Genomic DNA, 26,853 nt, shown 5'->3' with positions numbered 1-26,853 from the left:
AACCATAAATATCGGTAATATAATCTGGATTGTGGTTAAGTGCGAACAAGGACTGCTGAACTGATTGGGAATTTGATTGCACTGTTCTGTTCTCAGACAAATTTTTGATCCTAAAAGATCTCCACTATTTGAAGGGGGAGAGAATTCACTAGTTCCCCTTGTAGGCCCACCCCCAATCTATTCCAGTAGGTTAGCAGCCCCACCAGAACAGTATGAAAATGGTACAGGGAAAGATTAACTGGTTAAAAATTGTATCCCCATCTCTGTTAGTAGAGCTCACTGCTAGTTCGAAGACACTTTCATGGACACAAGCCGTCTTTCCATTCACAGAAGGCTAAATCTTAGTATTGTTGCTGACTTTTCCTCCTAGTTTTAAAGTAGGAAAGCCATTCTTCCAAGGGCTTTTGTGAAATTGTTGTTAGGTTTCCCTTTATTGCCTTCAGGACATTTCCTGGAAGGTGGCATGAGCAGGGAATATTTCAATACATTGGCTTCAGTAATCTTTTTGATTAGGAAAAGGAGTAGTGTACAGTTTACAGTAGAAAGCTATTTTGTCCTGAAAGGGGTGTGGGGACCACATTTCCTGCTAGATTCTAAAATGGCAGTGTTTGTAATTTCTGCTTCAGAGATACAGTAACAAGAGGAAAGTTTGTAAAACAGTTATCTGCCCTGCCCTGCTTTAAATCATGCCTTGCTTTCTTTTCCTCCCCCGCCCCACAAATCTTTTGTCATCTGGAACACATTTCAGCAAACCCAGACATGTATTACAGTTTGCAATGTGGACCTCATTTGTCCCGTTTTGTAATACTATTTAAATAGCTTTCACAGCTGCCTCTGAAGTCCTTGATAAAGTTGTGGGACAAAGGAAGGGAAAGCAGCGGGAGAGGAAGGAGGAGTCAGAACCTGTACTTGGAACTGGAAAAAAAACTAGGGTTGCCTGAAAGCTTTTAAGATACATATTCACATAGAAGAATTGCTGCTTTAAAAAAATTAGGCCAGTTGCAATCCTGCACATAAACATGGATTTGAAAAAAACCCTTATTTTTAACTAACATTAAATTCTTTGTTAATGCGATACCAGTCTAATACTCACTTCGGTTGAGAGCAGCAGTGATTCAGGTTTTCACCATTCTCAGGTTGAAGAGGGGTGGTTATTTAACATGCGGTGAGTATCTCGCTACATCTTAAGGAATTGCTTAATCCTTTGCAGGCCAGCACAGATGCAGGGACAGCAGGAGCCCTGACTCCTCAGCATGTCCGTGCTCACTCCTCTCCAGCCTCGCTGCAGTTGGGAACAGTTTCTCCAGGGGCACTTACCCCTTCCGGTGTTGTTCCTGGAGCTACACCTTCTTCTCAGCATCTCCGTCAGTCATCTTTTGAAATCCCTGATGATGTGCCCCTGCCACCAGGTTGGGAGATGGCAAAGACACCGTCTGGCCAGAGATATTTTTTGAAGTAAGTACATTTAACCAAGGAAGGGGAAGTGGTGGTGGTGACAAATCTTGGGGCTGTAAATTTTTCTCTGGCAGAGTTTACATCTTGTGCTTAACTAGCTCATATAAAACCATGCCTTCAATATTGTCCTTGTTCAGCAGTGCAGATCATGTTGAAAATTACTATCAGGTAAAGAATCAGCTAGCAGAGAATGGTATAAACTGAATGTGTGTTAAGCAATTTGCATATCACTTATGAACCCACTCATGGTTTGGAATACTCGTGATGTTATATGGACCTGATGCTCAGTTGTTGAATCCATAATCAGAAGGCCACACTTTCAGTCTCCATCAAAAAGCATCTTGTGTAGCATGATGGGAAAGAGTGCCTGTCACTACTACTCTTTGTTGTCTGATGCACAGCCAGCCAGTACTAGTAGTGTTAGGCTGTGTAAGGCAATTTCATGTATTTACAGAGCTTTAGCATTAGGATAGGTTGTGTGGTTGTAGGATCATGAGTTAGGAAGCAGATTATTCCTTGGTTTCTGATCTTCAACTTTTTGACACCACTTTTTAAATTTCATTCTGTATTATAGCAATACTTTTTAAAGCCATGCTTCTCTAAATGTGAACAAGAGTGCATAGGCTTTGTTTGCCCATTCCTGCTTTTGAACCTATTTGATTGCAGGTATGTGATACATCCCTTCTATGCCTATAAAATCATATGACTGAATGGGACCTCAAAGATATGGAGCCTGAAAGTTCCATTAAATCTGGCTAGTCTGGTACAAGCATTCTACCTAGCTCTGGCCTAATCTAATATGATTAATTCAATGAGCAAAAACTAGGAAGGACTACTCTGCCTAAACTGGTGGTCAGCGCAAATGTAACCACTAAACATGGTTTGTGGAGAAGGCTGTGCGGTGAAAATGCAGACTTTGGGAGTACCCTTAACCAGTCTTGTTAAGAGTTGGATGTAATGTGAAACATCTGTGACATGCAATGGAGAGAGAATATACTGTTCTAAAGCTCAGTGTAATTAATAATGGCTGGCTGTCGATGTTCCAAACTGTTTTGTGCTGGTGTACTTGCAATGGTCACAGTTCATGATAGAAATCCTGTCACTCAAGGCAGAGAAACTACGTTATCATAAAAACAGTTGAAGCCACGTTTTAATGCATCTTTAATGGATAGAAATACACATGCGTAGGGGCTGTAGCTTTGCTTAACTCTCAGTGATAAAACCTCTGTATTTTTATAATACCTACCAATTGTCCTGAGTGTAGGATTACTAATAACTAAGACACCCCTATTCACCACACCACTCCTTTAGACAATTGTTTGCTTATGCCAGCAGAGAGAGACGATTCATTGGGGATTCTTTTGCTTCTATGCTATAGAGTTTTCTAAGGTAGAAGGTAATTGTCCTTAAAAGAATGTCCATCAAAGACAGAGAGAATTGGCTCATCCACATGTCAATCTGCAGGGAAAGCACTCTAACAAATTGCTGGTGGGCAGTAGTGTCCCATCTCTGCTTGTTTAAGACAAATGTTGAGCAGATAGATTACCTAGTTTCATGTAAGGTCAAGCCACTGCGGGTTAACTTACCCACAGGGCTTGTTGCTTTGCACCAACCAACATTTTAAAAAGGTGTACTGCTGTAAGGTTTGCTGTCTGTGAAGCTGGCTAGGCTGGGTTGTTGGCATGATCCATAAACCACCCACAACCCTAAAATGTTAGAGTTGTAGATGGTTTGTTAACCATGCCAACAACACATGGTGGGCTGAGTTCACATGCCGTGACAAGACACAGCACACCATCACAGTGTCTTGCATGGCTGCAGTGGCAAATACCATGGGTAATTTTAAAAATGGTGGCTTGTTGATGCAGGTAAACTGCCCCTATATCTAGTTGGCTTGGAATAAAACAAATAGGCTTGTTTAAGTGTTTCTGGTGTTCCACTACTGTTTTTCCTCTTCTAATCTCCTTGTACTGTCCCTTTTTTAATCTTCACAATACCCCTGAGGGTATTCTAGAGAGAGAGTGACTGAGCCAAAGGGTTCCAGTGAGTTTCATGGGAGAATGGTCATTTAAATGCTTTTCTCCCCATCCAGACCAACTTCAACCATTATATCACCCTGTCTCTGTATACTTGTGTTGTTATTTGAATCACCAAGACTATTTTTACTTCAGGGAAATTGTTTTCAGGTAGAAGCATTCAAAGGAGAAAGGCAACCAGTCTGTCCTGTTACAGTAAGCAGACCTTTGAATGCATTTTCAACTAGTTTAAAGTGGTTTAGTTTGCACTAAAATAGTCAGCAATGAATGCCACACTTCAAAATGAAATTGAAACAGTTCTGGGCTGTTCAGAAAACTTAGCCAAGCAAAGTTAACACAGGGCCATTCAGTTTATTACAGTTGTTGATATTTTTATTTATAGCAGTTATATAACCACCCTATATCTAAACAGGTTCCAGAGTGGTGAATAACAAAAGATTGTTACAAAGCACCATATTAAAATTTGTTGCTTTTAAAAACAATAAAAACTGTGGCTGGTCATTCAGTGAAGACTTCTTGATGCTGAAAACAACAATGTTGGTGCCTATTTGGCCTCCAGAGTCAGGGGTTCCATGGAAAGTAGGCCGCCATACTGACAGTCTTTTCTGAGTGAACTCCAAATCAGGCCATGTGCATGCAGAACCATGAGGAGTGCACCATCCGATAGCCTCACTGATTGGGCAGGTTTATAAGGGAGAAGTATCCCTCTCAGGTGTCCTGGTTCCAGGGTACAAGCAAAACCTGGGACCTGGCCTGGTAGTAAATAAGCAGCCAGTGCAGCTTATTCAACAGAAGATGCTGAGTAAGGGCACTTTCTGGCAACAACCAAGCTGCTGCAGCATGCTACACTAGCTTCAGCTTCTGGACTAGCCTTACGGACAGCCCCACATAACGCATTGCATTAATCCAGTCTTGCTAATGTCTGTATCACTGCAGCCAAGTGATCCTTTTCTAGAAGAAGCATGAGGCAGAGAAACTGGAAAAGGCACTCCAAGCTGCCATGGGCTACAGGAACAGGAGTACCCTGTAGGAATACCTCCTTTCAAAAGAGGTGTAACCCCATCTAAAACAGATAATGAACCTGTCTCCTGGATTTGGGGACCACTTGCTTACAGGGCTTCTACCTAGCCCTAGCCAATTCGGCTTCAGTGTATTGGCCCTCATTCAACCCATCACCAAGTCTAGTCACTGATCCAAGACTTGCACAGCCTCACTTGATTCACATGTTATAGGGAGATAGGTAGTATCTCAATGCTTTGCATGTAGAAGGCCCCTGGTTTGATTCTTGTCTTCTCCATTTAATACAATCAAGTAGCAGGTGATGGGCAAGCTCTCTGCCTAGGATCCCGGAGAGCTATTTTCAGTCAGGAAAAACAAAAGACTGGATGGGCTAATGCTTTGACTTGGTGTAATGCAGTTTAATCTATGTCCATTGTGTGCACAGTAGAAGCAAATAATGAATAGAATCTATGAGATATTACAGTTCCACTGATTCAGAGAGAGTTAAGTGCTCCTAAATTTCACCAGGCAGCAGTGGTATGGGGTAGAAAATTCCCAGTATTTTATTTTTCTGTGGAATATCTCCCCTTTCTTAAGTCTATTGGTAAAAATGAATGAATGGCTATTTCAAATACAGTTTTAAAAAAGCTTGACAATTTCAAAGTTGTAATTAATTTGGGGGGGGGGGGGTTGTGATTATCCTTAGCATGTATATGAGAGAATTCATACTTGTTAAAATACATAAAGGTATAAAAACGAATAGAACTAATAAATAGTGATAGCAAAAGTACAGGTGCCCCAAACAACCTTAATGGGAGAGAGTTGAACTTTGGAATGGTAAAATTAATTAGTTTGTCAACAATTTTCAACACCTTCAATTCTTTCTTAAATTTAAACAGTGTAAATGAAGTGCATGCTGTTCTTTAAAAAATTTACAATAGTCCAATAAGAAATCTACTTAATAGAACATTTGAAACATATTGAGAGTGCTTTAATTTTTTTCTTAAATATTTAGGGCATGCGTAGTGGGGCAAAAAGATAAAAAGGAGTAGTTGTTAAAGCTTTATTTACTAATTACAAGCATAATAAAAATGCTAAATTAGATCTCTCAGGACATCAGAACATTGAAAAGTGGAAATTTTGCTTTCAAGCTAATCCTACTTGGATTAGCTTAAATCTGGAAAATTGTTCCAATTAACACTTTCCAGAATATCCACATCGGTGCTGAGAAGTACTCAGTTTTTGCAACCCAATCAGGTTACAATACACTGAGAAAATGGTAGCATGTACACACTCATTTTTGTCAGCATATTTTTGTGGGGAATTGTACACTATTGTCTAAACTCATCCTTAAACAAGACAGAGCCATTTTGCATATCACTTTGTTGCCCACGCTTTGAAACTGCTTGTTCTGTGTCATTAGGTCATCTCTGACTTCTGGTGATCCTATGAATGAAAGCCCTCCAGTAGGTCCTATCCATGATAGCCCTGCTGAACTCTTGTAATTTCAAGGTTGTGACTTGCTTTATGCAGGCAGTCCATCTCATACTTAATGTTCCTTTTCTTCTGTCTTTGACTTTCCCTAGCATGATGGTCTTTTCCTGTGAGTCTTTTGATGAAGCCAAATTATGACAGCCTCAGTTTTGTCATTTTTCCATTTAGGGAAAACTCTGGCTTAATCGGATTGCTTTGAAGTCCCATGCTCTCAAATAGTATTTAAGATCAATCAAGGTTTGTTCAGTTTGGCCAACAGAGTTAACTGCCAGTAAAAATCAAGGACGCAGAAGTGAAAGTTTGTAATCTATAGAACAGGGAAGGAAAGGGTGACTATGTGAGCCCAAGGCTCCCTGCTGTTCCTTTCCATGACAATAGCCCATGGCTTATTGTAATGACCAGGCCATCTCATAGGCGAGCATAGTGAGCTATGAGGTAGGGATCCCAAGTTCACCTGTATCACCCAGCTCATGTTATGGGAATAATACTGGCTTGCTTTGCAAGCTCTTTGTAAAAATGCAACATTTTCCCCCAAGTATTTAAGCAGTGAAGAATAGCTTTTGGGGGAAAAGTTGGTCCATAGGATAGGTAGGAACTTGGATATAGCATATGCATATCTGCTAATTCCAGATGTATTTAGAATAACACAGGCATCTTACAACATCTTCCCACCAGAGCATCCACCAGTCATTGTTGCCTTTAAAAAAAGATGTTGGTTTTCCAAGTTCTTGGAAATCTGTTGGGCAGAAAGGTGGAAGATAACTATTTAAAACTTCAGATCTATGGGCAAGGACTTTGATTCTGCACATGCCTCTTAAGCTGAAGTTCCAATGTTCAGTCTTCAGGGTCTCCTGGGAAATGCCCCTGCCTGAAACCCCTCAAAATTGCTGCCAGTTAATGTAGACATTACTGAGCTAGAATGACTAATAGGCTGATTCAGTCTAAGGCATCTTCCTGTTTTCATGTGATTTTAGTTGGATTTATTTCCACCTGAGTTGCAGTCTTCATATTTAAATCAAATCAAATATACATGATTTGCCATCTAGCCTTTAAACTTCTTGGGAAGCCTGCTAACTTCTTTTAAACAATACAAACTTTTCCATAAAGAAAATGAGAAAAATGGACCTTTTTTGTAGCTGCTTTTTAAAACAGTTCCCGTTCTGGTGAAAACGGGAAAGCATTTGATCATGGCCAGATTTTCGACAGTTTTATTATTGCTTCAAAAAAAGTTTTCCCTGCTCCTGCAAGGAGAGGTTCTCCCCCCCCCCTTTTTTTTTCTTGGTATCTATTTCAAAGGGTCAGGTTTCAGTAAGAACAATAAAAAGCCTGAGACTGAAAAGTACACACAAGTCTGGCAAACTCATCTGCATGAGCAAGATCATTTGTTCTCAAGCAGACATCCAAAGTAAATGATTGAAAGAGCTGCTAGCTGTGAAGGATGTGTCTTGAAGGGGAAAAAGAGTAGAAACAAACCAGGTTGTTAGGAAGAAAAAATAAAGGCTGTACTTTTTTTGAACCTCTCCCTGCTGGGTCACATGCTGATCTGGGGAGATTTAAACAGCTTAATAAGTTGTTTTTCTTTCTGCTTTTCCTTGGGTGCTGCTGTAGCTTGAGAGAATCAGAGAACTTCTGAAAGTTCTGCTTAGGTCTGAACAACATTAACTCTCCTTATAGATTCTCTTGGTGTTGTGGAGATGTACCAGACCTTCTATTTTTGTATAATTATTTCTTACTACTTTGTAACCTGGGTTACCTAACTGGTAAGACATGTCTTTGTAAGTTTGGGTTTTTTTTCAGGAAAAAAAGATTGAAATCACCTGAAAAGTAGGATGTACATTTCTTTTGAAACACAGAAACACACCTGATGGCATTCTCATGTTTCTTCTATGGAAGATATTTATATCCTCATGTCTATGCTGAAAAAAATTTTTTTTTCTTCATTCACATTAAAGTATAGCAAGCATTTTGAAGTTTTAAAATCAACCCTTTAGGTATGCCGGTCAGGGGCTTCCTTTGTTTTTCCCTCCTTCCTCCCCCCTCCCCATCAGTAGACTGTTCCAGTGCCAATTCCAGTTTGGAGCTGTGTGGACTTCTGCTAACAATCAGCCGCCAGACTCAGTGTTCTTTAACATCACATAGTGTTGCAACAGGCCTGTGTGCGTAATTCTATGTCTCATTTCTCTTTGCTTAATGAGAAAGTGAAAGAAAAATGTCTGCAGCTTCCTTAATGCAGTGGGATACTATGACAGCTGCTTATATGGATCTTTCCAGCTGCAGAGGCCTTTATTCTTGATTGGGAAGAGGCTACTCTGAGCAAGCGGAGAAGTGGTTTATTATGTGGAGGTCTTAAATTATTAGGACTTCGTAGCAGTTGAAACTTAACTGATGCCTTTACACCAATACTTTACAATTGGTTTACTATTTCGATTTATGCTAGGATTCACATTTTAGCAGTGGTTGTTTTGTGTTAAGCAACCACTGGGAAATCTAGCATGTGGTTCACTGTTGCTTCTATAGGTTGCTTGAAAGAGAAGGTCAGTGGTTTATTAATAAGTGTGCAGCTAGTTTTGCCATTGTGCACAGTGTGGAGAAAAATGAATAGGGAGACATGTTTCTCCCACTTTTATAATACTAGAACCCAGGGTCATCCCATGAATGATAAAGTGGTAGATTCAGCATAGATAAAAAGGAGTTATAGGATGCACTGATGCCCACTTGTTTGGATGGCTGTCAAAGGGAACTGGATACATTCATGGAGGGTATAGCTATCATGGGCTCCTAGTCCTTGTAACTGTGTGCTACTTACTATAACAAAGGCAGTATGCCTGTGTGCAGCAGTTGCTTGGGAACATGGGAGAAAGAGTGCTTTTGAACTCATGTCTTGTTTGTGGGTTTCCCTTGGGCAGCTGCTTGGCCACTGTGTGTTCAAAAAGCTGGACTGGATCAACATTTGCTCTATCCAGCATGGCTCTTCTTATGTTCTATATTGTTGGAAAGAAATTGTTGGGTAGCACGTTCTTTACAAAAACAGTGTTGTCCCGTGTAAGTGGATATGAAATAGATTCATTTCTCTGGTTGTTCTTAGCTTGAAATATATGTGACATACAGATCTAGCATTTGCTGAGTAAGTTAATCTGTGTTGCACATTTACAAAAACATTGTTGGCAACATTTTTCTCTTTAAACCTTAAAAAATGTTCTGATTGCTTACTGAATCAAAAAAAAAAAAAAACCAAAATGGAAAATTTTATAGATGTGCTTAAATAATTTCCAAGTGTTGAGTGCAATATGGACTTTCTGCTGCTCAAACCATCTTAATCTTCCTACTAGCTTTAGTGTATTTACTATTTGTGATGGTGGTGCAAACTTTACAGCAGCAAACGATGCTATTGCTGATATTAACATGGAGTAAATAATTGTTGTTTGGAAAGACAGCCTTCCCTGTATTTTCTAGATCTTTCTGCATCAGGAAATGAGTGGTCAGCATGGAGAATATTGCTGTTTGCAAGTGCAGTATCCTAGGTGATGATGATAATGGTGATGACAGCCACTGCATACTAGTAACATTTGCAAGTTATTGGGATCTGGCTGTACCTTGCAAGTCGTTAGTAGTTCTAGTCCTGGAGCAAGGTCTTAAAAGTGCGTGAGACCTTCCTGGAGTCCCTGTGTATGCTGCCTTGAGTTTCATCCTGGATGGGAAATAGAATATATCTAAACACTGTCACCTTTCCTCTTAAGTGAAATTGAGAACACCAGTGCAGTTAGCCCTTTGCCTTCTTACTCCTGACAAGCACTGATTGCTCATGGACTAATGCAAATGATCGCATCTCCATCATATCTCTGCTCAAATTGGCAGCCTTCCCAAGACTGTTACAGGTTTGTGGTTTTGATATTTTCCCCCTGATAAGCAGATTTGGATTTGTAGAAGGGTTCTTTAAAGGCAGGGCAGGACTAGTCAGTCACTGTCTTATGCTCCTTGATTGAAAAGGAAACAAAGTACAAAATAGAAAGCAACGTTTCTGAGCCCTTGTCTTGGTTGGCCATGGTGAGAAGTAATAAACTTTCTAGTTAGAGTCAGCCTTTAAGGAACATACTACCTAATTCTGTAAACTCATCTATGTCTTTCCTTTTCGGACATTTTCATTAGTTACTGCTACCAGGTATACAACTTTTGTTTTTGAAACATAATTTTGAATGTTGCATTTTATTTCATGTTCTTCTGCACTTGTGATATTTTTAATCCACTCAATAATCAGTGTTCTCTGGATGGATTAAAAATAATAAAGTTTATATATTCCATGGGTGGGGGAGTGTAGAAAAGTTGAATTTCAGGTGAAATGCCATGGTAGAGTAAGGCACTGGAGCTTTTTGTTGACTGACCCAACCTTGCCCAGAAAGTATTCAAGGAGCCTAGAACAGCTTTGGCCTGGCCTTCATTATAGTGAATCTTCTGGAGAACTACAAGCATTTGTTGTTTTACTGCAATAGGATTAAATGCAAAACAGTGAACAAAGACTTGTTATTGCTTGTGGAAATCTATTTGATTGCTAAGAATGCAACCAAATACTGTATCACTGAACTCCAGTTAATTTTGATGGGGCTTGTATTGGTATGACAGTTGGTTTGTGACTTTAGTGGGCAAACATTGAGAGAGATGCAAATCCATTAAAATCTCAGTCTCAATCTCTCTCTCTCACACACACACACACACCATGCAAATGGCAAACTGAACAGAGACATCTGTGTTCCTTTCAGAATGCTTCCTGTTAGCCAGCTGTAGGCTGACATTGCAGTGAACTATGTAGTGGGAGCTCTGCTTCATCCTTTAAGGCAAAAAGCAAGCTTTAATTGGCAGCAGATGATTTGCAGACCATGTCTTGAAGAGGAAGGCTTTTTTTCCAGGTGTGCTTTTGCTTAAATTTTCTAGAGCAGAGAAATCTGATGGCTTGTATTCATATGCTGATGCATCTAATCTCTGCGCAGACTCTTGGAATACCCCTTAATCATGCTCCATGCTGAGGAAGTGGTTACTGATCACCCCAGCTGTCTTATGTTGTTAACTTTCTCTGCAGGAAACTATTCTTCCAAAGAGTTTGTCAATTACTTCCTATTTTATTTTTGAGCTGTTGTATAGCTTCCTGAAACGAACTTGTGAAGTGCTTTCAGTTGATATCTGTGGGTGCCCTTGGGGGTGTTGACGCAACCCTAGAGTTATGACTCCTTTATGAGGTTGCTAGGTGTGTTCTGCCTTCAGTACATGAATTATGCAAGCCAAGGACAACAGGCAAGATAGCTGACCTTTAAGGAAGCAGAATGGCTTATATCAGAAAACCTTAATGAAATAAATGCACAACTACATTTGTCATGTGTCATAAAAGGACAGTAGAATGTCATGGGGGCAGTGTGCACTCATTAGTATAGATTAGAATTTTGCACCAGAGTAAATGATTCTGTGGGAAGGCCAAAGCTCAGTGGCTGAACAGTCTGTGGAATCTCAGTTAAAAGGGATCCGGTGATAGAATCCCTGAGCAGCCAATCAAAGCCAATCAGCCAATCAAAATAGGCAATACTGCACTGTATAGACAAATAGTAAGTAAGCTGTCTTGTGCCAGATGAGACTGTGTTGTGTCTCCAGCCTATGTAAATTAAGCACATTTGCATGGTTTCATATTTGCTTTTTTCTTAGTTCATGTAGTTGTGCAGTTTTGCAACTTGGCATTGTTTTGTTTCTCATCCACAAGATGAAGTTTTGCTTTAAGAACAATGACAAATATAATTCAGCAGCTCAATGATAAGTTATCAACCTTACATAGTACTTCAACATTCATATTAGCTGGGAAGTTTACACTAAACTGAGTTATTTAAGTGAAGCGTTCAGTTTCTTTATACTTCCTATGCATAATTATGGTACATTCAGCCTTCATAACAGCAAAAATGGGAGAAATGAAGAAATGGAAATCTTGTTTCAAAATAAGCCTGTTTATTGGGTTTCTTGATGTGGAATGGGATGCAAATCCTTTTCAGTCTGGTCCTCAAAATTAATTTCCTGGTGCAAATCCCATTTAGTTTAAAGTAATACCTAAAGAAATCAATGAATGTTGCCTTTTAGAAACTGACGTTACTCCTGAGTTTATTGGCCTCTTAAAGATTGCATATAGCTTTTGGAATACTGGGAACTTACCACCTCTTCAGTACATGCGTAGTAAATTGGCTTTAGGTCAGGGGTCTCAAACTCGTGGCCCGTGGGCCAATTGCTGGGATGGGCGGGGCACGGGGGAGGAGCCCTGCGGCCTTCAAAGCGCCGGTGGCGCTCGGGCCGGCCTCCGGATGAGCGGCCCACCACCACCGCGGTGGTGGAATACTTGATGTGGCCCAGCCTCACCCAGACTCTACTTCCTGCGGCCCCCAGGTAAGTTGAGTTTGAGACCCCTGCTTTAGGTCATCCTTTTTTATACTGTGCATGTAGTAGACCAAATCTTGGGCATGTTGCTTATTTCCCCCACTTTTGTCTTGAAAGTCAGCCAGATTGGATGATAAGACAGTATGGGATCTGTTGGGGGTTATTGTGTTGCAAACCTGGACAGTAGAGGTTATTTGAAGGCTAAATAACTCTTACTTAACCATGGTGCATTATAGGGTTAAGTTAATGGGTTGTTTAACCCTTACTGGCTGGGTTCAGATGACATGAGAACCCCTAGTGGAATGCGCTCCCCAGAGAGGTCCTCCTGGTGCCATTGTTATTTGTTTTTCGGCGCCAGGCCAAGACCTTTTTATTCAAACAATATTTTAATAATGTTTAATATTTATAGGTTTTAATTGTGCAGCCAGTGTGTTTCCGGGTTTTAATTGTAATTGTTATTTGTTTTGTATTTATTTATTTCTGTGAGCCATCCCGAGGCTATATAGCAAGGGGACGGCATATAAAAACTTTAAATAAATAAATAGTTGGAGGTTGCATATTCATAATGGCAGTGAGCAAGCTCCTCATATGTAAATTGGACCATGAGGAGCTTTTGTATTCTGTGAACTGTCCCAGTATTTAGTCCAATTTGTTTAGCTTTCCTAGTTTTCTATACATATTTCTAGTCTGTGCAGAATCAGATTGCCAGTCTAGGTGGCTTATAGACTATGTTTATCTTCTGACTCTGCCACCTTGTGGCATGATGCTGATGGCAAATCACAGTGTTTGTGTGGGTTTTAAATGCATGCTGTCTCAGAGTAGTTTAAATCATGTTGGATTGTTCATATCTCCCCACTTCTACTCATCTTACATAAGGAGTGGGTAATTCCAGATGTTTTGATCTATTTTTTTAGTGTTCATTGCTGGCTAGGGCTGACTAGTATTGTAGGCCACATTTCCATAGGGCTACAAGCTGCCCATTCTTGCCCTAGACTTAAAGTGAGAAGGCATTTAGCAACCTACTTTGTTCAGGAAGAAGCCCTCTCATCTATCTAATATGTATCTCACTTTCCCCCAAGGAAGTGCATTACCAATATAAGCATATTCTATTTCCACTGCATACAACCCATGTGAGGTATGTTAGGATGAAAAAAGCGAAACTTGCTCTAGGCAAGTTTTATGCCTTGAGCTCCCTCCAAGAGAGCTCACTGGAAAAAAAAGAAAATTGGGGAATGTGTCCCAGTTGCAAAGTGGTTATTTGGTATTTCAGTTTCCCATGGAAAGCAAGTAATTTGTGTGGCTACTAATGTTAAACAAATAGAGGTATTTCCTAGATTTTCCCTTATCTGCATTATATTTCTGCTGCATAGATATTTGTTAGACTAAGGGCTGGATCAGTCTGATCTTTTGTCACACTGAGAACTTAACTTGGAGGTATTGTATATTCAGTACTTCTAGCTGGTGTACAACAGTTCTCACAAAATTATAAGTTTTGAAATTAACATTCTGCATATGTGTTTTGAAAAATCCTTGTTGGTTGCACATAAAGCAAAAGAGTTTCCTTTAATCTTTTTTCCTGGGTTTGGTGTAAGAAATCAGTTTTGAAAAAGCTGGTTTGAAAATGCAGCTTTGCAAAACAACTTTCCTGTATGTGGAGATGGGAGAGAATCTGCTTGGTTGTTTTAGTCTTGAGGCAGAGATAGGAAAGGGGGGAGCCCTGGCATCTCTGTGGGTGGGCATTGGAGGAAGGAGTGACATGCTAAATACCACACTGCATTTAAAAACACTGATAATATCCTTGGAGTGAGTGTTAGTGCTGCAGGCATAACTGTTAGAAAGAGAAGACTATAAAGGGATTTTCACTAAATGAGTGGATATAAAAGCTGAATGTATTATACTTCAAAGTACAGCAATACTAGGAAATTTTTCTAGTATCAGTACTGCACATAATGTTTGCTATTGTTTTATTTATTTAAAGAATATCTTCTCTTTCTGCTTGGTAACAGGCTTGTAAGAAGACTGATAATGAAAAGTAAAACATAATAAGCATGACATAGCTGTATACATGCACATATACGTATTAGACCATGGTGACTGATGACTACTCTGGGGCAATAAGGTTATACATTGTCAGCTTAAATAGGCCTTGGAAATTATTGTTTTAATACACTATGTTTATTAAAGGGGGGGTAGGCAGTAGATGGCCATGAGGAAGAAGTTTCATGTTTTGCTTTCTGTCATTATATTCTTTGTCTACATTCCAAAGAGCTCCTTTAGGCATGTTCATTTGGACTTTTGACTTTGAGTAGCAGTTGGACCATAAGGAAGACTGAGCACCGAAGAATTGAGGCCTTTGAATTGTGGTGCTGGAGGAGACTCCTGCGAGTCCCTTGGACCTCTAGGCCATCAAACTGGTCAGTCCTAGAGGAGATCAACCCTGACTGCTCTTTAGAAGGCCAGATACTGAAGATGAAACTCAAATACTTTGGCCACCTAATGAGAAAGAAGGACTTCCTGGAGAAGAGTCTAATGCTGGGAACAATAGATGGCAAAAGAAGAAGGGGACAGCAGAGGATGAGGTGGCTAGATGGAGTCACTGAAGCAGTCGGTGTGAGCTTAAGTGGACTCTGCGGGATGGTGGAGGACAAGAGAGCATGGAGGAATGTTGTCCATGGGGTAGCGATGGATCAGACACACTTTGCGACTGACAACAACAAGCAGTTCCCCATGCTGCTCTGCAAACAGCTTTTGATGCTGTGTTTCTGAAGCAGTTTGACATGCAGCACAGGAAGAATGTTTGGGGCAAGGAGGGAAGCAATCTGAAATCTTCTTTGTGGAATCAAGAACATAGTGCTCCGGACTGTAACCTTGGGGAGTAGCCCACCGTAAAATCCTGATTAAGTTTGTCCGCTTACACTATGTTATTTTACAATCATTTATTTTTGCAAACAGGAGAGGTTTTTCTTCAGGGAAGGAAAACTGAGATTGCACTTAGCGTAACATGCAGGTCAGTACAATTCTGTTTTGAGAGGAAGTTACTCAACCATGTACTAGGAAAGCTTACATGTTTTATTAAGGACTGAAATCAGAAGCTATAGAATTCTAATCTGTACATGTAATTCCATGAAAAGTGATTTACTATATTGATTGAAAGAAACAAGCATTTTCTTGAATAGATTAATTTTTATTTTTCCAATTGCATTAATCCTTCATTTCAAAGCTTTTTAGTGCTTAACAGTTGCATAAAGTGTTTTGTTAGCATATCATGTTTAGTAATGTCTTTCCAGAGTTCCTTCTCAGAAAGCATATTTGTAGTGGTTCCAGGCTTAAGGTCAAACAAAAAAGCAATAGCCATACATCAGTTTAAAAAAAAAAACCAATCATATAAAGTGCAGACAAGGGTGCCTGGGAAGGTCAGATTTTTAGAACCAAAAGGTCATGTGGGTGGAGGGATGCAGAACTTCTTCCCACATAGCTTTTTTCCTAGGCCAAGTTCTGATGTTCATTTTAGGGAGAGTTTGTTGTAAAATGTGGTATTTTTCTGCCAACCTAAAGTTTTAGATGACTGAAGGAGATTTGAATTTGGACAAACATGTCTGCTACCATCTTGTTTGCTGTGGCCCTAAGGGCTGATTCATTGTACAGAAAAAACAAAACTTCAAACTCTGCAAAGGGATGTTATTACTCTAAGGAAAGGAAGCTGTTTGTTCATGTCTCTGGCTGCCAGTGTAGTGTAGCAGAAGGCTTTCTACTGCTGCCATTGCTTAGGTCTTGACCTTTCTAAGAGGCAAACAAGAGTTGGTCATAAAGCATGACACTTGGTTATAAATCATGACATTTTGTCTTCAAACCTCTTGCCCTCCTCTCTCTTTCTTCTTCATTGAACCCTTTCATGTAACTACAGAGGAGTAGTTAATGTGGTTGGTTCCTATGCTTATCATTTAAGCATTTTGATTTTTCAGGATAGGTCTTAAATCATTAAGCATCTCTGAATAAAATGTTTAATTTTCAATTTCATACTAATCAGGCCTACTTTAGAAGCCTAACTATAGTTCAGCGGTGTGCTGCTTTGTTCACCCTGGTGAGTATTGCATTTTCCTCTACCAAAATATCAAGAAAATCTCCCCTTCCTTTCCATATTAAAGCTAGTGGGGAGGTGGAGGTGATTGTCCCTTCAGATTGTCTTCTAAGCTTCTCCAAAGCCTGGGAGAACGAGGTGGACCTTACTTGTGCCTGCTCACAAGTTCCAAACTTGGAGCTGGAGGAAGGAAGCAGGAATGGTCCCTGATCTTATGTTTCTTCTCTGTGTGGAATCTGGAGCGACGGAAGAGGATGTGATTACAAATTTTGACTTTGCCACTAAAGCCAGCCAAAACCTGTAGGTCCCTGATAAAGTACTTTGATTTGCAAACCTAGGCTTTACAGCTTAAAAGTGTAAGCCAATACCTATCGCTGATGCAGCCCACATGATTCAGTGCTGTGGAACTATGCGCAAAGACAAGAAGCATCTGTTTAATCTGTACAGCGATATTAAGCAAGTTCACTTACTTGAAGGCTACATTTCTGGAAGTGAGGGTTATTAAATTAGGTAAAACAGCATTTTAAAGTAAAAATCTAGAAAATAGACAGGTTTGCTATTTGGTTGATTCATAATTATTTTGGCTCTGGTCTCTTGGCAGAGCAGCAGAGGCACAGGCTGGGAGAGAGTGCTGGGTGGCCAGGGGACTGGCGAAGGCAAGGTAGGAGCTGGGCAGCGAAGCAGCAGGCCAGGAGCAGCGGAGAGGAAGGGGGCGGGGCCAGAGAGACTAGAGGGGCCAGGAGGAAGCAGAGGGGTGGGGTGTCGTCCCTTAGCTGCGGCCTGGGCTGTCCGGAGACTCCCTTCCCTGAGACTCAGAGGTTTGATTGTTTTGTTTGTGCTGTGCTGTGCTGTGCTTTGTTTTTCTTCCAAATTTAAGTTTATTTTATCCTTGTGTGTGTGTGCGAGTGGGTTTTCGTCTGGGAGAACTGGGCGAGTGAGAGGAACTGCCGGAGAAACAAGTCAGGGGACCAAGGTAAGGTCTCGGAAGGGATCCCGATGGCAGACCAGGAGATGGCCTTGGCAGGAGTCACGGGTGTTGCTGTCTGCTGCGACAGCTGTGACATGTTCGCCCTTCTCCCCCAGGAGAGGCAGGGATACACTTGCCCTCGGTGCAAGATGGTGACACTGCTAGAAGAGGAGGTGAGGTGCCTGAGGGCCGAGAAAGCTCTCCAGGCCCCCCAGGAGCAGCCCCCCTCTGGACAGAGGGTTGAGGGAGAGGCCATGGGAGGAGCAGCTGCGGAGACATGGAGGTATGTCACCCACAGGAGGAGGAGGCCAGCATGGCCTCCTCCTGGCACCAATCTGGAGCTGGGAAACAGGTTCTCTCCACTTGGGGAGGCTGGGGCTGATGAGGCCTCGGAGGACCAGCAGGCAACACAGCCTGGGACATCAGGCGGCAAGGGGACCACTGCGGGAGAGGCGAGGGCCAGGGCACAGCTGCCCACCAGCATCGGGAAGGTACGGCGGCGGGTGATTGTTGTTGGGGACTCCCTGCTGATGGGCACTGAGGCAGCGGTGTGCCGCCCCAACCTGGAGACAAGGGAGGTTTGCTGCCTGCCGGGCACACGCATTCGGCATGTGAAGGACAGAGTGGAGCATCTTGTTCACTCCGGGGGTCACCAGCCACTCCTGGTGATCCATGTGGGCACAAATGATGTGGCCAGGCAGGGTGTGGTTGGGACCATCAAGGACTTTGAGGCCTTTGGGAAGAAACTCAGGGAGCTGAAGGCCCAAGTGGCCTTCTCGTCAATCTTACCTGTCAGAGGATTTGGGCCAGGAAGGGACAGGAGGGCCTCCGAGGTGAACGACTGGCTTAGGGTGTGGTGCCAGAAGGAACACTTCGGGTTCCTCAACCACGGCACTCGTTTTCTTGCCAATGGACTTCTGGCAAGGGATGGATTACACCTCACGAGGATGGGGGAAAGGTCCTTTGGAGATGCTCTAGCGAGCTTCATCCGGAAGACTTTAAACTGAGCTGGGGGGGGGTCAGACCCCCCAGTAACATGTCTGCACTGGACAAGTGTGGGGGGAGGATCAGGGCTCTGGGAGCAGGGTTTTAGAGATACTGCAGGGACTGACAGGACTCCTACAGAGAGGGGCCAGGTACCAGGGAGGATGGGAGGAAGAAGGAAGCTGGGAACTCCAAGGAAAGGAAGCTGTGGGAAGGAGTTGAGGTGCATGTACACCAATGCTAGGAGCATGGGTAATAAGCAGGAAGAGCTTGAAGCTCTCCTGGAAATAGGAGGGTATGATCTGGTGGGAATCACAGAAACTTGGCGGGATGAAAGGCAAGTCTGGAACGTGAACATAGAAGGGTATCACCTTTTTAGAAATGACAGGAAGGGAAAGAGAGGTGGGGGCGTGGCTTTATACGTCAGGGAAGGGATAGGATGCAGTGAGATAGAATGCAGCACAGATGGGGATTTGGTAGAGGCAGTCTGGGTGAAACTTAGGGGTTTTGACAGGGAAAGAGACCTGACAGTGGGGGTATGTTATCACCCTCCAGGTCAACTTGAGACCCTGGATGATGTCCTGACAGACCAGATTCTAAGGATACCTGGCGAGAGACACAGTAATTCTGGGAGATTTCAATCTCCCGGATATTACTTGGGAGACTCACTCAGTGGTGACAGCCAGGTCACGTCACTTCCTAGAAGCTATAGAGGGAGGGTTTTTCACACAGTAGGTCCAAGAGGCGACGAGGGGGGGGAAACATCCTTGACTTGGTCTTGACCAATAGGGAGGAGCTGATAGATGAAGTACAGATTAGGGGAGCTCTGGATGCGAGTGATCACTCCATCCTTTGCTTTGAGATCAGGGGACTGGGAACATGCAGCAGGTCGAGCACTAGAAGCTGGGACTTCAAGAGGGCCAACTTTGCCCAACTGAAGGCCAGACTGGGGAAAGTCTCCTGGGATAGGTTACTGGAAGGTAAGCGAGTTGAGGAGGGGTGGATAGCACTCAAAAGGGAGGTTTTGGAGGTGCAAGCCTTGACGATACCTCTAGTCAGTAAGGTGGGGAGGCGGAGGAGAGTGCCACCATGGATGCGAAAGGAGGTGGCTAGAGGGATTAGATGAAAGAGGAACCTCCGTAGGAAATGGGTACTGGGGGAAATAGACAGAACAGTATACCGGGAGGAGGAGGCCCATTGCAGAAGGATTCTTCACAAGGCTAAGGCTGATTACGAGCTGAGACTTGCCAAGAATATCAAGAGCAACAAAAAGGGCTTCTTTCAGCATGTAAATAGGAAGAGGAAGGGGAGACAAGTGGTGGGACCACTAAATAAGGAGGAAGGAGATCCAGTGACTGATATGAGGGAACAGGCACAGATGCTAAATGACTATTTTACCTCTGTGTTCTCCCCAAAGCAGGATAGGGGATATCCGCATAGGAGATTAGATGAGGCTGGGGACTTAGGGGCACTGATTAGAGTCACCCCCCTTGAAGTCAAGGGGCTCCTCAGGGCATTGGACATTACAAAGGCGCCAGGCCCTGACGGGTTACACCCGAGAGTACTTAGAGAGTTGGCAGGGGTTCTCTCACACCCACTGGCCTCCATTTTTGAGACCTCGTGGAGAACGGGTGAAGTTCCAGAGGACTGGAGGGTGGCATCAGTGGTCCCAATTTTCAAAAAGGGTAGTAGAAAGGACATGGGGAATTATAGACCGGTTAGCCTTACGTCCATTGCAGGAAAAACAATGGAAAGGCTCATAATAGAGAGAGATCTAGTGATGCTAGATAGGGAAGGGAGGCTGACAGCCACACAACACGGCTTCCGCAAAAACAGATCCTGCCAGACAAACCTTGTGGAATTCTATGAGAAGGTTTCGAGATGGCTAGATGGAGGGGATGCAGTGGATGTGGTATACCTGGATTTCAGCAAGGCCTTTGACAAAGTGCCCCATGATATCCTGGTGGAGAAACTGAGGAGTTTTGGGATACACCAAAGCACTGTCTGGTGGATTGGCATGGTTGACTGACCGTAAGCAGAAGGTAACCATTAGCGGGGAATCATTGGGATGGTGGCCAGTGACAAGTGGGGTCCCCCAGGGCTCTGTCCTGGGGCCGATCCTGTTTAATCTTTTCATTAATGACATGGAAGAAGGGGTGAACAGTCTGCTGATCAAATTCACAGACGACACTAAAACTGGAGCAGTGGCCACAACTGAGGAGCAGGTACTCCAGATCCAAAAGAATCTGGACAGACTATGGAAGTGGGCAGGAGACAACAGAATGGCATTCAATGTGGATAAGTGCAAGGTCTTGCACTTGGGGCATAGGAATAGGTGTCATAAGTACAGGTTAGGGGACAAGTGGCTGGAGAGCAGCACTTGTGAAAGGGACCTCGGGGTGCTGGTTGACTGCAGGCTAAACATGAGTCAGCAGTGTGATGCGGTGGCCAAGAGGGCGAATGCCACCCTTGGTTGCATAGCCAGAAGTGTGGCTTCTAGATCAAGAGCGGTATTACTACCGCTCTACACGACTCTGGTGCGCCCGCAATTGGAGTATTGTGTTCAGTTTTGTGCCCCTCATTACAGAAAGGATATAGCCAGGTTGGAGTCAGTGCAGTGTAGGGCCACAAGGTTGGTGGCCGGTTTGCAGGGGATGGGGTATGAGGCGAGACTGAGGGAACTGGGTCTCTTCAGCCTGGAGAAGAGGAGACTCAGAGGGGATATGTTGGCGACATACAGGTGTGTGAGGGGGTGTCACATGGAGATGGGTAGAGACCTGTTCTCCAGTGCAGAGGAAGGCAGGACGCCTCCAACGGAGCAAAGCTCAGGGAGCCAAGGTTCCATTTGGATGCCAGGAAGCACTTCCTGACAGTCAGGACCCCGAGGGTGTGGAATGGGCTTCCACGAGAGGTCGTTGAGGCCCCATCGGTGCGGGTGTTCAAGGATAGGCTGGACGTCCACATGGTGGGCATGTCGTGAGCAGAACCGGCTGGTGCCAGAGGTCAGACTGGATGGCCCGGGAGGCCCCTTCTGACTCGCTCTGTTTCTATGTTTCTAATTATTTGTGAACTGAGCATAACACAGAGACAATTATATATGAATAAGAAATATAATCTCTTGGGTTCTAGCATTCTTTCTCATCCTGTATCAAATAAGAAGTGATAATGAAAGCAGCACCTGATATGTTGTTTATAATGCTCAGACTTGAGAAGGCTGGATATTTTCTCTACAGTTGCCTTTTATTACTTTTAAAAAACTTCTTTAAATTAATGACTGTATTCAGATGTCACCACAAACCATACTTTATCATGATGGAACATTAGCTTTGCTTCCTCCTGGAATTGTTCTTGCCCTCCTCCCCTGGTATGGTTGTTTTTAGAAGTTTTTACTTCTGGTTTAGATTTAACTCTGGCTTGTGTTATCCAAACCAACTAATATTGGTTGATATTGACTATTAATTTGGCTTGTTTCAAAGAAAGCATGTTTAAGATTGACCTTGGTTTTTCAGCTTGGACAACATGATCAGCTGTAGTTAAAAAAATTTCAAGCCAGAAAGCAAAAGTTTCAGAGCTCCTCTTTGTGACTGCACTGGATTGGGAGGGCTAGGCTTGTTCCCATCACATTAAACTATGGTTTATGAAGACATGTGAACATAGCAAATGTGCTTAATTGCTGTACCTTAATTTTAAGAGAATAATAGCAGAATGAAGTATGCTATTCATACTTCATAGCTGAATGAAGTTTCATTAAACTGTATGGGACTTTGTAGACATGTACAGCAAAGTACTTTCAGTATAAGTTAATTTGTTTTGAATGCCACTTATTTTTAAAGATACTTGCAGCACAGTCCTGTATATTTCTGCTTAGAATTAACTTCTACTGAGTTTAATTGACTTTACAGCTTTCAGGATAAGGGCTGTTCTGGGTACCAGAACCAGAACACTACCACTTTCTCAGTGTCAGCCCCAGGCCCTACTGGAGCTTCAGCCTCTTGATGAATGTCAGCTGGGAACTCTGGGAAAGAGCTATATAAGGAGAAACTCTTTCTTCCGGAACTGACGTCAGCAACATAAGTCTCCTTGTTTGCTGTAGTGCCTATATTTTGCCTGATCCAGATTCTTCCTTGCTGTTTGTATCCTGCCTCTCTGGTTCACCTCTGTAGCATGGGTCTTCTTGCTGGCTGTGATGGTTCAGCTCCTGCACCTTGCCTGACCCTTGCTGCGTTTGGTTCCTCTTGTATCCTGCCTCACCATATATCCTGCCTTGCTACCTTGCCTCAACAATGCAGTGCTTCCTACAAGCTGTGATCCAGCTCCTGCATCTTGCCTGATCCTTCCTGTCTGTCCTGCATTCTGCATATTCTGTCTGGTTTTCCTGCCTCGGGGTACCCGTTTGTCTTCCTGTTATTGTTCCTTGGCTTATTCATGAGCACTTTCTTCTGCCCATGTGTATACTTCTAGTTCCTGACATAGTCACAGAGTAGGGCAACAACTTGGACTTGCCATTAAACCTTGCTTTTGGACTTGGACTAGGTCTTGCCTCAAGTTCTGTTGTCCTGGTCCCTCTTGGATAGTCTTGGATGTGTATTGGCTCTGACTTTGTACCTCAGAAAAGGATAGAAATTTTTCTTTCAATTGAGACTCATTAAAAGTAGACATGATTTGGCAATAATGTAACTTCCTGATAGTATGTAGTGAAAACCTGTTCATCTCTGCTAACTCATACTTGATGGTGTTTTTGCATAAGGTCTTCATATTGAGTATCAGTAAAATTCAACATTTGAGGAACAGAAAGTATACTATGAATTTTGAAATTCGTCCTTACGTTGTGGGTCTCCAGACTGGTGCTCATGGGCAACTGTTTTGATTGTTTCCATTTTAAAAAATATTTAGATAAATACCTTTTGAAGTATTTCTCCCGCCCGCCACCATTCATATATAGAGGAGTTGTATTAATCCATTGCATTATAGGAGGTGAGTGTTTCTTCCTCTCATTTTGTAATACCAGTTTTTAGCTGTCAAAAGGGCACAAAGGATCCATTTCCGTCCTGTTAATTCCAGTGAAATAGATATTGTTCAAAAGTATATCTGAATATTAAAGACTGTTTTAAGTGCAAAATATATCTTTGCAGTAACCTCTTCAAAAGAATCAAGGAGCATTAGGTGTATAGGTGTATTGCGCTGCTTGTAATTTGCAGAATTAGATAATTCTTTATTAAAAGATGGGGTGCGATAGTCACAAAACCATAGATGTGACAAGTAGATGCCAAAACATAATCCACTGATTATACATTTTGTGGTGGTATCTGCTGCGGGCGGTTTCTCATTTTGCCATATGTGCCCATAGGTCCAAAAAGGTTGAGGACCTCTGTCTTAAATTGTGTTTGTTTTCATACACCCAAATAATTGCAGATTGGATCCATTCATTTAGCCTGTTTGTTCTAAGAACTGAACCAGCCTACTTCTGAATTGTAGTTTGCCTGTTTGCATTCACAGAACTGGTGAAATCCGGTTTGAGTTTGTCCTTTTTGAGAGTGACAGAGCTATCAGCTGCTATAAGATGAGACTGTCTAACAAAATAACAAATATACATGTTGCACGATGAGTACTGAGGAAGAGTTTCTGTGGAAAAAATAGTACAGGATTGACTTTAGCCTCGCAACTAATTTCCAAGACCTATTACCCAACAACATGCTTCTTTCCTTCAGTGTGTTGTGTTGGGCCTTCTCTGTGTTTTGGGAAGAGGCCAAATAACTATGTTGGAGATTTGTTTAACCTCTTGAAGCTGACAGGCTGCTGTTCCATACAGTGCTAATGGATTTGTTCAGCTCTGCATTTTATTAGGTGAAATCCTAATAGTGTAAATACCAACTTGGCTTTTAATGCATTTGTCTTGCCTTTCAGAGCACATTGCCCTCACAAGGCAAGGTACCTTATGGAAAAAATAAGTAGCAAAACATGCATACTATAAATTACAATTTAAATTTAAAATCCAGCAGCAGTTAAAACTTTCAGTTCAATAAATTAATGAAAGGGAGACTGAAATAAAAGTGGTTTCAAATGCTTAATAAGCAAATGTGATTAAGTCATACGTACCTGCCTGGGGAGGGAAGTGCAAAGACATGGGTCCTCCACGCTAAGTCCAAAAGAAAGCTCAGGCTATGTAAGTAGTACTTCAGGAGTACAGCCCTGTCTAGAATCAGTTGCTCACTTCCATTCAGATTGGCATATCTACTGATCCATGGCTATTTCTATTTTGTTTTTATTTACATTTTATTAAAGTATTTCTTGGCCGGCTTTCAGCACAGGAACCTGAAGGCTCTCTGAAAGTGACATAAGCTTCCATCTTACCTTGATTAAGCTTCAATTTGTTTGTTCCCATCTATCAGAATAGCTTCCAGATACTTTATTGATTGTTATTCATTGATACTGATCAACGCTTGTAGAAAAGGTCTCTTTTAAGTTCTCTCCTATCTGCATCACTTTCACAATGTGCAGTCACTATAATTGCTAGTGTTTGAATAAATTAAGGCTTAAAACATCTTATTAAAGGAAGTCTCTTTGATCATTCAGGAATAACAAGAACTTGTTTTCTGAAGAACCGGAATTCAGGCAGGTGTGTCCATTGAACCAGATTTTCCAAAACTGGAGGTGGAGCTCCCTTGGGTTGTACCAGTAGCCACAGGTTATTACTCTTCCCTCCCCTCCCCTAAGTACCAGTATAAATGCCAACAACTGAAAAGGGAACAACTTTTGTAATATTGCTCCTTTGTTCCTTCCTTGAGGAGCATAAAATGTCTCGTTTTTGCACTGGTCCTGTCTGCCCCACCTGTAGTATAGAATCAGGCCCTGCTATTCTTTAGGTTATCTGGACAGTTTACTTCTGACTTTATTTATATTGGCCTGTCTCTGGTGGCCTATTTATGGGCCTACTTAGTTAAATGTTTTACCCTGGAATGCCTTGAATTGCTCTTGTCTGGACCTTTCATACATTCATATATTCTGGATGAATGGTAATTATTCAGTTTGGAAAATCCATCAAACACCTTCCTTTGTTACTGTTCACATGCTGATTTATGTATGAGACTGAGTTGGATCTTCCGTACATGGCATCAATAAGGTTACTGATGCCATGTATGCAAAGTGAGGATTCTTGTCCGCTCTCTGCCTCCGTAATCCTTTGACCTTAAACTCTCCAAACAGACTGCTGCAAGTTTTTCTGTTGGATGAATTCACACATTTAAAGACTTCAAAGTAATCACTGACCAGACAGACCTGGTCAGACCTATCTCAAACATGCTACCTGTCAATAGATGCAGTTTCAGTTTGCTCCCCACTTTGTGGATCTTCATGAGTATTCTAAGCAGGCATGTGCAGAGTCTGCACCTTCAGTGGCCCCAAAGCTTCCCAGAAATGTATTTCGCAGCAAAAGGAAGGGAAATGTAGTAGAGCATTCTGAGTATTTCCAGGCTTGGATAGAGTGTCACATTCTCTCTGGGGAAAGAGTGGGGAATTGTTTTCTGCCAAGGGCTTCAATTACTTGAAGGTAATCTTTAGGGAGCTGCATACTGTTTGTTAGGCTGGGCCAGAACAGAGTGGGCATGGCCACCCATTAACCACTCCAGGAATAATGGTTCCTGCAATATTTCTGCATAGGTGTTTACATGGAATAATGGGCTCAAGTTACAGGAAGCCACATTTCAACTGAGCACCATTAAAAACCTCCTGACTGTTAGAGTAATACAGCAATGAAACCCATGGCACATGGTGGTCATGGACTTTCCCAAACTGGAGGTTTTCAAGATGCAGCTGGAAAGCCAGTTGTTTAACATGGAGAGCTTTATCTTGGAGTCCTGCATTTAGTAGGACTTGAACCCAATGGCCTTATTGGCCCTTCCCAGTTCTGCTGTTCAATTATTCTAGTCTAGGGACTGTAGTGGGTGCTGGATGTCCCAGCATCCCTGCACGAGGGAATGATGTTCTGCCTGAACCTTGAAGCACCCAAACGTTGCTTTCCCTTACACCAAAGTATTCTTACGGGGTGGCTTTGCCTAGGGGGTGGTAACAGCTTACACAACTGCATTAAGTATGGGCCTTTGCAAGTACGGCTTCCTGAATGCTTGTAACATCCCTGGCTCACATTCGTCTCAAAACGGGTGGGAAATGCATGGCTACACTGGTGAGAGTTGATGAAATTTGTATGCTAAAATATCTGGAGAGTCACAAAGTGCCCACTTCTGCTCTACAACTTAGAACTGGAATGTAGTCATATGTGGATGCATACACATATACCCCTGAGAATTGGGCTTATAGAGAGACATCCCAAACAATGAGGAAGAATTCCTACTTTGGTTTCTATTGAATAAACCAAAAGAAATAAGCACATTAGACAAACATGTCAATTTTCATTTTCTCCAAAGAGGGAGTTCAAAATACTGACT

General features: G+C 42.3%; 1 protein-coding gene across 8 annotated transcripts in view; it reads left to right on the top strand.

Moving 5' to 3' along the window:
* Nucleotides 1-26,853, top strand: part of YAP1 (Yes1 associated transcriptional regulator) — a 108,083-nt gene that overhangs the window by 7,012 nt on the left and 74,218 nt on the right. For all 8 annotated transcript variants that reach the window (XM_044441535.1, XM_044441533.1, XM_044441531.1 and 5 more), the window contains exon 2: nucleotides 1,211-1,455. In XM_044441535.1, the coding sequence (XP_044297470.1) occupies nucleotides 1,211-1,455 (245 nt within the window). The remainder of the gene's footprint in view (nucleotides 1-1,210; nucleotides 1,456-26,853) is intronic.

This window comes from Varanus komodoensis, unplaced genomic scaffold, assembly GCF_004798865.1.
Source record: "Varanus komodoensis strain SLA01 unplaced genomic scaffold, ASM479886v1 scaffold4, whole genome shotgun sequence".
In the NCBI taxonomy this organism is placed as follows: Eukaryota; Metazoa; Chordata; class Lepidosauria; order Squamata; family Varanidae; genus Varanus; species Varanus komodoensis.
This window is presented reverse-complemented; position numbering and strand designations above follow the sequence as displayed.